The 9,734-nt window shown below is 40.5% G+C and overlaps 1 protein-coding gene across 1 annotated transcript in view; it reads left to right on the top strand.

Moving 5' to 3' along the window:
• Positions 1-785: 785 nt before the first annotated feature.
• Positions 786-9,734, top strand: part of adgra3 (adhesion G protein-coupled receptor A3) — a 51,410-nt gene continuing 42,461 nt past the window's right edge. The window contains exon 1 of the mRNA XM_021615147.2: positions 786-1,951. Within this exon, the coding sequence (XP_021470822.2) occupies positions 1,728-1,951 (224 nt within the window). The 5' untranslated portion in view covers positions 786-1,727. The remainder of the gene's footprint in view (positions 1,952-9,734) is intronic.

Genomic DNA, 9,734 nt, shown 5'->3' with positions numbered 1-9,734 from the left:
GCTGGAGTCTTATATCTCCCTCTCTAACTTTAAGCATCAACTGTCAGAGCAGCTTACCGATCACTGTACCTGTACACAGCCAATCTGTAAATAGCCCACCCGACTACCTCATCCCCATAGTATTACTTACCCTCTTGCTCTTTTGCACCCAGTATCTCTACTTGCACATCATCATCTGCACATCTATCACTCCAGTTTTAATGCTAAATTGTAATTATTTTCATCTCTAGGGCCTATTTATAGCCTACCTCCCTACTCTTCTACATTTGCACACACTGTACATAGATTTTTCCTTTGTTTTTATTTTGTGTTATTGACTGTAACTCTGTGTTGTTGTTTTTGTCGTACTGCTTTGCTTTATCTTGGCCAGGTCGCAGTTGTAAATGAGAATTTTTCTCAACTGGCCTACCTGGTTGAATAAAGGTTAAATAAATGTTTTTATAAAAAAAAGTTTTTTTATCGGTCTATCAAGGAGAGGGGCAATACATGTTAATAACTGACATTCCCTGTTTTGTGATGTAGCCTAAAGCTTGACAACATTACATTATTTTCTAGGAATATTCAAGAACATATATTTGTCACTCGGGAATGCTCAAAAGTTCAAGGACCAATACTGGATATTTGTCATAGTCAAAGTGGCTAGGCATATCTATTTTCCATTAAATGAAAGAAAATAGGGTTGTTTTCTCTGCAACTGATGGGGTGCACAATTTTGTTTATTGTGTTTCATCTTTTTCTTCACCTGCAAGTAAAATGTAAACCTGAGCAGCAGCTAGAATGGGAGACAAGAGGCAGTCTGTGTTGGCTGTAGACTAGAGTGACGTCAGTGGCTGTAAACGCATGCAACATGGAGCCCGGGTCAAGACTGTGGGAGAAGAGTTCTCAACGGAAATGAAGCCAATGAGTACTTTCAAAGAGAGAGACGAGGACCGCAATTATGGATATCTATTTAAACTTGGGAGAATTTCTACACGTTACTGACTAACTCGAGTGGGAATATGTTTCTTTCGTTCGTTTTTTTTAGGAGTGCTATGATTTCCCTTTGCTCCAACAACTGGACTCGATGGACGCCTAAAGTGAAAAGTTGCTTACAGATGTTTTAGTTAGTTGTAAGGCTATTTAAATGTGTGGCAGTCTACGCCTCTCGGGATCAGTTATCTTAGGGAGAACGTTTTTAAAGTTTATGCGTGATCAGATTTCATTAAGTTAGTGTGTTATCTTTGGATGACTGCAGCTGTCTCTTGGTGGAGTAGGCACAATTCTCACTTGGATCCGCGCTATTGGCGACAAAAGAAAATATTTTCTCAATCGTTGAAGTCAAATTGTGTAGCCTAGAAAAATCGGTACAATTACAAGTGAATGTTTTTTTTTTCTTTTTCGGGAGGCAGCAAAGACCCGATAAAGAAATTGATTTATAAATCGTATATTTTGGCAAACAAAGGATGTATAGACCCTCTCTCGGAGTAATTGACGCCGAACACAAATCGAAACCGTTGCAAAAAAATGGAGGGGGAAATCCACATTATGGTGGACAAGATGTTTGCAACATGATTGAAGCTCAGAATATTCTGAAGGACGTTTTGGCTTACCATTTGAACAGTAGCCTATTTGTGCCAGGCCATTTCACAGTACGACCACAAATCCCTGCCTTCCACACAACTTGATATTAATATATACTTTTCTCTACCTATGCTTCAGTAGCCTGATTATCTTACATATAATTTAAAATGAGGGTAAACGCGGTGGATTTGTTGCAATTGTTACTTGTTTTGCTACTCGGTGGCGATGGATCTGCGCTATCATCTGATTGTAAATCATATGATGAACGTTCAAAAAGCGCAGGGAAAAGCACACAGTCGGTGGCCACGGCGGATAGGAAAGTGGTCTGCAGCAATATGGAACTCCATCAGGTGTTACCCCCGGACTCCTTCTCCAACAGAACAGTCACGTTGTAAGTATAAATCGCATCAACAGAATAATTATGCTGTCCCCTTGTTTGGAACAGCTTGGGCACACAGAAATAACCAAACCGCCAAATGTTTGTCTTGTTTACTACCGGCACTTTATTCTTTCTGTTGAGGCCAACTACTATTCAACTTTCAGGCCAACACAACTGGCATAACATACCGGTAGTTGTTTTTTAAACGTTAAGACTATTGCTTAGCGAGGGGTCTTGGGGTACCAATTTAGATTCTGCAGAATCCCACCTGCAGAATTCTTCAATTAGCTAATAGCCAGCTATATCTTGTTAGTTTTACACTAACCTGGTTTGGGAATGTTTAGGTTAATCACTAAGTTCTGCTGATGAATTCAACTACTGACATACACATACTGTACATTACAGCTCAAATAAAATTACCCTGCCCTTACTAAATTGTGTTTATTATGGATCCCCATTAGCTGCTGCCAAGGCAGCAGATACTCTTCCTGGGGTCCAGCAAAATTAAGGCTGTTTATACAATTTTAAAAACTTTACAATACATTCACAGGTTTCACAGCACACTGTGTGCCCTCAGGCCCCTACTCCACCACTACCACATATCTACAGTACTAAATAAATCTGTGTGTGTAGTGTGTATGTTATCGAGAGGGTGTATACATGTGCCTATGTTTGTGTTGCTTCACAGTTCCCGCTGTTCCATAAGGTGTTTTTTTTTTGTAAATCTAATTTTACTGCTTGCATCAGTTACTTGATGTGGAATAGAGTTCCATGTAGCCATGGCTCTATGTAGTACTGTGCACCTCCCATAGTCTGTTCTGAACTTGGGGACTGTGAAGAGACCTCTTGTGGCATGTCTTGTGGGGTATGCAATGGTGTCTGAGCTGTGTACCAATAATTCAAAAAGACAGCTAGGTGCATTCAACACCTCTCATAAATACAAGTAGTGATGAAGACAATCTCGCCTCCATTGACACGCATATGATTAATATAAACTCTCTGTGTTCATCCAAGAGCCAGACGTGCTGCCCAGTTCTGAGCCAATTGCAATTTTCCTAAGTCCCGATATGACTGAACAGTAGTCAAGGTGTGATTTTATCTAACGGGTGGCATCCATAAGTCTAAATATTTCTGTCATAATTACGTAGAATTCTGGCAAATTAGTTCGCAATGAGCCAGGTGGCCCAAACTGTTGCATATACCCTGACTCTGCATGCAATGAACGAAAGAGAAGTGACACAATTTCAACTGGCTAATATTGCCTGCTAACCTGGATTTCTTTTAGCTAAATATGCTACTTCTGTGTACTGATTTTAAGAAAGGCATTGATGTTTATGGTTAGGTACAGTCGTGCAACGATTGTGCTTTTTTCGCAAATGCGCTTTTGTTAAATCATCCCCCGTTTGGCGAAGTTGGCTGTCTTTGTTAGAAATAAATAGTCTTCACACAGTTTGCACAGTCTTCACTCATTTCACACAGTTTGTTTTTAACTGACTTACCTAGTTAAAAAGAGGTTACAACAAACAGCCAAATCGGTGTCCAAAAATACAGATTTCCGATTGTTATGAAAACTTGAAATCGGCTCTAATTAATCGGTCGACAGTTGATAGTGTTGTTAAGAAGGCAGAGCAGCGCTTTATTGTGGACAGACTTCTCCCCATCTTAGCTACTGTTGTATCAACATGTTTTGACCATGCCAGTTTACAATCCAGGGTTACTCCAAGCAGTTAGTCGTCTCTACTTGCTCAATTTCCACATTTATTTATTGCTTGTGTCAAGGATACAGAGGTCCCTATTTCATGTGTAGCTTTATTGTATCACCTCCACGTCCATCCATCGTCAGCTGCTTAACAATAGTAGTGTCCTTTCTAACAGATGTCATTGTCATGTCTCACTATAATCTAGTCCTGTATGATGGAAATGTCAGTGACCAGAATACAGTTTAAAATGGTAAATGCAGTGTATAATTGTATGGCATCCCAAGGGTATTTATATAAGCTAAGCAGACACATATACTGAGATTGTTGAACACATCTAGTGTGTGGTTGGTAATCATTTTCATTGCCACAACACAGCTATTTGTGTAATGCAACCACACTGTTTACCATTAATAAACAACCACAGCATATTGCACATGCAGTTACCCCGATGGAGAGAAGACTGCAGCGTTTTGGAGTCTACACCAGCCAAGAGCATCAGTTCATTATACTAGTACTCTACACTAATACCTAATTTCAATGGCCCAAGAGATGGAAAAGGCATTTTTTTGTGACTTGGTTGATGAAAGGTTGAGCCTTTGCCTAATTTGATCTATGTGTTGTTGGGTGCCTTTTTTTGTTCGGCGCTAATTTAATGCCAAACCACGTGATGGGATGTCTTTTCAAGAGGCTACGTCAAGCATGTATCAAAGCCTCATTGGTACAGTTGTCTCTCTTCGAGTGGCCACTTCCAGTCCCTCTTCCAAAAATAGGAGGAAAGAATGCAAGGAATTAGGCTTAGTGATTGTATGTGGGCCTGTAGAACTTTAAAACGGAGGATGTAGGTGTGGATTGATGTGGGTGGTAGACTGTTGCTTTTTCTTCTTCATTTTTAAGTTCTTCCAAAGAAACTTGTAGTTCTTCAAGGATTATTTTTCTACTCTGACTAGGCATGATGTTGGTTAAGTCAGTGATTGATTGAGATGTTATTACCCCCGTCAGGGTATGCGATCTTTCTTTTTTCCTTCCTTACAATTCCTTACATCTCAACTGCTTGGATGGCCATCATTTTGTTCCGCCCGACAGTGATTGATTGGGAGTGGAAACATATTCCTGTCTTGAACATTGAACCAAGCTCCATGATTCAAGGTCTGAGAGTAGGTCACTGCAGAACAAGAACGCTAATTAGATTGCACACATTGCAAAGTTCTCAGGCATTCCTATGGGTTTCCCACTAAACTTCCCCATGGGTCTCTTAAAGTTTATGTCAACAAATTTCGGGAATAATGGCAGTAGTGCTTCAGGATGTCAAGGTTTCCGTCAAATAGACTCACTGCAACTCTGTCCAGATGAAAGTGACTGCTTTCCATGAAACCGCGCTCTCTTTTTGGCTGCTACATTTTGGGGCTCGTTTACGACCTCTCTGTGTCCTGTCAGAGGGGTTAACAGCGGTCTGGACACTGGGCCTGGACTGACCTGATCCCAGCTGCTCCACCCGACCTTCCCTGACCCTGAAAATCAATCACTTCCCCCTGCCTGTACACCGTAGATCCCAGTCATGCCCCTACTACCTCTCGCTTTTGTTCTGTGGGGCCAAGAAGTTCACCCTGCCTTCTGGCCCCAAAAGCTAAAGTTGAGAGGAGAGAAAGTGCAAAAACCTAAATTGATAGTGTAAGGAAATTTGGATAGCTCTTTCGGTTTATCTTGAAAAATGGACTGCCAATAAGATAGTCCTTAACTTCTGGTTAAGCACACCACATACATTGATTGTTTTGTGGGCATTTCATCTTTAAGTCCGTGGTATGCAAAAGTTACGTTTCCCCAGTGAATTTTCTATGTCAAGATGACCTGTGTCAGACCCACAATTGTGGGTAAATAAACCTTTCTATCTGGTTTAGTTTGGATTACCACGCCATTATCTCAGGGAATGGCTTATCTAGAGCTACCTCTGACTTGTGCAGATAATGGATGTTTCTGGACAGAGTTCACACAATCGTATCCAGCCTTAACCACTGGTCTAGGGTCTGTGAAACCACCATAACATGTTCTAAATGTGTTGAATTGGTGCATTGTTATCAGTCCCTTTCCAGACTTGTTATTTGGGAGATTTGAAATGGTCTATTGACAGACTTGCTTGTCAGTAAATTAACGACTTGGTCCGATGCAGTGATTCATGTTGGGTGTAATTAGAGACCCATTAATCATACCTTTTTGACCCACATACTTCCTGTTTCCTGTCTGGAGGGATCATCTGACCTTTAGCCAAACTGAGCAGCTCATAGTTAAAGCTACAATATGTAACTTTTTGGGCAAACGGACTAAATCCACATATATTGTGAGTTATAGGTCTCGCATTCTCAATGAGAGTAAATCTAAGAAGCAGTAGATCTATTCTATGTGCAATATGTCTACGCTTCCCGCTCTGAAGTTCCGATTTTTGCTTTTTTTGTACACTAGCTTCAAACAGCTGAAAATACAATATTTTTGGTTATAGAAAACATATTTCACAGCGGTTTAGATGGTACAATTATACTCTATCCAGACTGCTTGTTTTGTCACATAAATTGAAATAAGATAGCCTTTTTTTAATTTAAATTTTGCAACCAGTAAATGGCGACGCGATTTCTGCATATTGCAGCTTTAAAGCGAATAACAAAGACAAGTTTAAAACTTTCTTGAATCCTCAACGAAATTCATCTAGACATTTTAGTCAGAGTAACTAAGGACTATGATTTAGAAAAATGTTAGTTGGACATTGTTTGTAATCAAAATGGCTGGAAAACTTGGATTGGTTTAAAAGTCAAACTCATTAGGCTCATAGGGAAAGTATTTGGGGACCCTGTGAGTTCAGGCTGCTGAATGCCTCTGTGGAGAAAGGATGAGTGCTGCATTCCCAGCATTTGGACTCTCCAACCGATACTGCATGCCAAAGGAATCTGAGAGAAATGACACAAACACAACCAGCTTGTTCTGTTGTCAGAAAAGTGATTTTTTTTAAAAATGAGGCCTCGTGCTAGCATAACCTTTGCTTCTTTCTTCCGCACAGTGTGGTAATTTCAGGTGTGTCGTTTGAAGAGTATATGCACAACTGCATGTGTGTGTGAGTATACCCTACATTAGAACAGCCCCTCTCGGATCCTTCCCAGCAGACACCTGGGCTTGACTATGCGGCCCAGAGCACACCTGGAGTCCACCGAAGAGTGTGGAACTGATGTCAGCACGAGGCAGGGATTTCCTCCCCACTGCAGGAAAAGCAAGTGCAGTTTGACGACACAGTTAGGAGCAGTAAACACAAGGTTCACAGCAGCAGGGAATCATGGGGGATGGCCTGGTATGTGTCCAGTTTCCTGAATACTTAACCTGCAGTGAATTCCAGTGGACCGTGTTTTAAGAAGGGAGTAGCTAACTCCATAATAGATTGACTTGAAACTTGCGGTAAAATACATTGTCATTTGACATTTTATAAAACGTTTTCGATGCATGACAAAGACGAGTAATTTACAAGCCTACGTTCTCTCACCACTATATTTGACATCATTGTTTACGTTATGAGTGAGCTGAATTTAGTTGTGGCATCTGAAGGTAGAATCCTCTCTGTTGTTCTCTTGATTTGTTTCGCTGCTCCTACATGAAAAGGGGAAGTAGCCAGGCTGGCGGCCTTTTGAAGTGCTTGTGTAACTAGTACCCAAGAGTACGCTGTCACGCATGTCCGGTGGCTAGAAAGGTTTGTTTTGCTTTTCAGGCAAGCGTTTGGGTTAACGCAACGCCCCCTGTGTTTTTCATTGCTGTTGTGTGATGTTTGGAGAGGAGAACCAAATCCCGAAGGCGAGGCAATGACTGGCAGCTGAGTGTTCACATCCAGGCGGCTCACAGTCTCTCCTTGCACACTCAGACCGGTTGAGCATTTGGTTTGCCAGACCATACTTGGGCCTCAAGTTCAAAGGCTAGGCTATTCATTTGGGCTTGGTCTTATGTGCACCTGAATTTCTGTACAAGGATGTGGGCCTTCTTGTTTGTCTATTTGAAAGGCTCCAGTTCTTGGTTTCTATTCATTTGTCTGTTAGCCCTGTATTTTGCATATGCAACAGTTTGGGCTGCCTAGCTCGTTGCGAACTAATTTGCCAGAATTTTACATAATTATGACATAACATTGAAGGTTGTGCAATGTAACAGAAATATTTAGACTTGGGGTTGCCACCTGTTAGATAAAATACGTAACGGTTCTGTATTTTACTGAAATAATAAACGTTTTGTTTTCTAAATGATAGTTTACGGATTTGACAATATTAAGGACCTAAGGCTCATATTTCTGTGTTAATAATATTAAGTCTATGATTTGATAGAGCAGTCTGACTGAGCGGTGGTAGGCGGCTGCAGGCTCGTAAGCATTCATTCAAACTTTACTGCATTTGCCAGCAGCTTTTAGCAATGCTTGATTCACATGCTGTTAATGACTTCAAGCCTATCAACTCCTGAGATTATGCCGGCAATACTAACGTGCCTATTAGAACATCCAATAGTCAAAGATATGTGAAATACAAATGGTATAGAGAGGAATAGCCGACGCGTCATAATTCCTAACTACAACCTAAAACTTCTTAACTGGGAAAATTGAAGAACTGGGGATATTGAACCACCAGCTTTCATATGTTCTCATGTTCTGAGCAAGGAACTTAAACGTTAGCTTTTTTACATGGCACATATTGCACTTTTACTTTCTTCTCCAACACTTTTTTTTTCATTATTTAAACCAAATTGAGCATGTTTCATTATGTATTTATTTATGTATAATAGTAAGTAAAAATAAGTGTTCATTGTTCATTCAGCATGGTTGTAATTGTCATTATTACAAAAAGACAAGTGTGTGTGTGTGTGATATATTATATATCACACACACACACACCTTTTTATAAAAACAGCTGATTAATCGGTATCGGCTTTTTTGGTCCCGCAACAATCGGCGTTGAGAAATCATAATCGGTCGACCTCTACCTTGCATGTAAAGGAGCTGTAAGGTGACTGTTTTCTATACATGCTTTAACGTAGATCATTGGAATTAAAAGGAGATATTGTCCGGCTTATAGCTGTGGGAGAGTGACACCGCATAGTCTGTTCTTGTATGACAAGTGGCCTCAGTGAATTCTTTCAAAGATGAGGCATTTTTCCTTCCAAATGCAAGACAGTATTCAGGCCTTCATTTTGCGGAATACGCAGGCTGCCAATTCATAACTTAGTTAAAGAATAATCTATGGGAATTTCTGAGGAGTTTCCTTATGGTCTCCCAAGCGTTCTGGTTGTTACCACAGTTTCAGGGAGTGGAGAGAAAGTGCCAGGGTCACCTTTAACCTCTATTTCATCAGATGTAATTAAGTAATATGATGCCTACCCTCCTATCTCAATCAGATACTTTTGATGAATGTTCATAGTTTCCCCTTTTAATAGGCTCCTCCTGAAGCACGGCAGCACCACAGCTACTGAGCCCTCCTTTTCTTTCACCAACACAGCCCATCCCCTCTCTCTGTGTGAGCTTAGTGAATGGTGGAGTCTCTTTAGCAGGTTTTTTTATTTTTATGAGCTCAATTGCCGTCAGAAACGTTGTTACCCCTGTGTTTCTAAAGGACTTCAGCTCTCCTTCAGGCCGTCCTTTGTTAAGCCTTCTAAGCATAAAGAAAGTGTTGCAAGGCTTTTTTGTTGTTGCCTTTGGGGAGGTTGTATAGTGGCCGATTTTTTTTATTTATTTTTTATTATTTAAAAAAAAAAAAATTACTCAATCCCTGGTTAACTTTAGTGCTAATAACCTGGGGCCGATGTACTTCAAATGGCTGGATTTTCTGTTGTGAAAAGAGTACAACCTTACCTTCAAGACTGAGAGAGAGTTCAGAGAGAGAGTTCAGTCAGTTAGGCATGACAACACGCACGGTTTGTATGATAGAGGCTACAATTCTTGTGATTTACAGTCCCTATTACATTAGAGCATATTACGAGAGATTTGTGTGGATCTCTCTTAGGGCTGACCCCATTTAGTTGATTGTTTGGTTGATAGGCTGTTGGTCGACTGAGATTCTGTTTTAGTCGAGCAGTCGCAAATATATATATAT

The sequence above is a fragment of the Oncorhynchus mykiss genome, chromosome 9 (assembly GCF_013265735.2).
Source record: "Oncorhynchus mykiss isolate Arlee chromosome 9, USDA_OmykA_1.1, whole genome shotgun sequence".
NCBI classification, from domain to species: domain Eukaryota; kingdom Metazoa; phylum Chordata; class Actinopteri; order Salmoniformes; family Salmonidae; genus Oncorhynchus; species Oncorhynchus mykiss.
The sequence above is the reverse complement of the archived record's forward strand: the minus strand, read 5'-3'. Positions and strand labels throughout refer to the sequence as shown.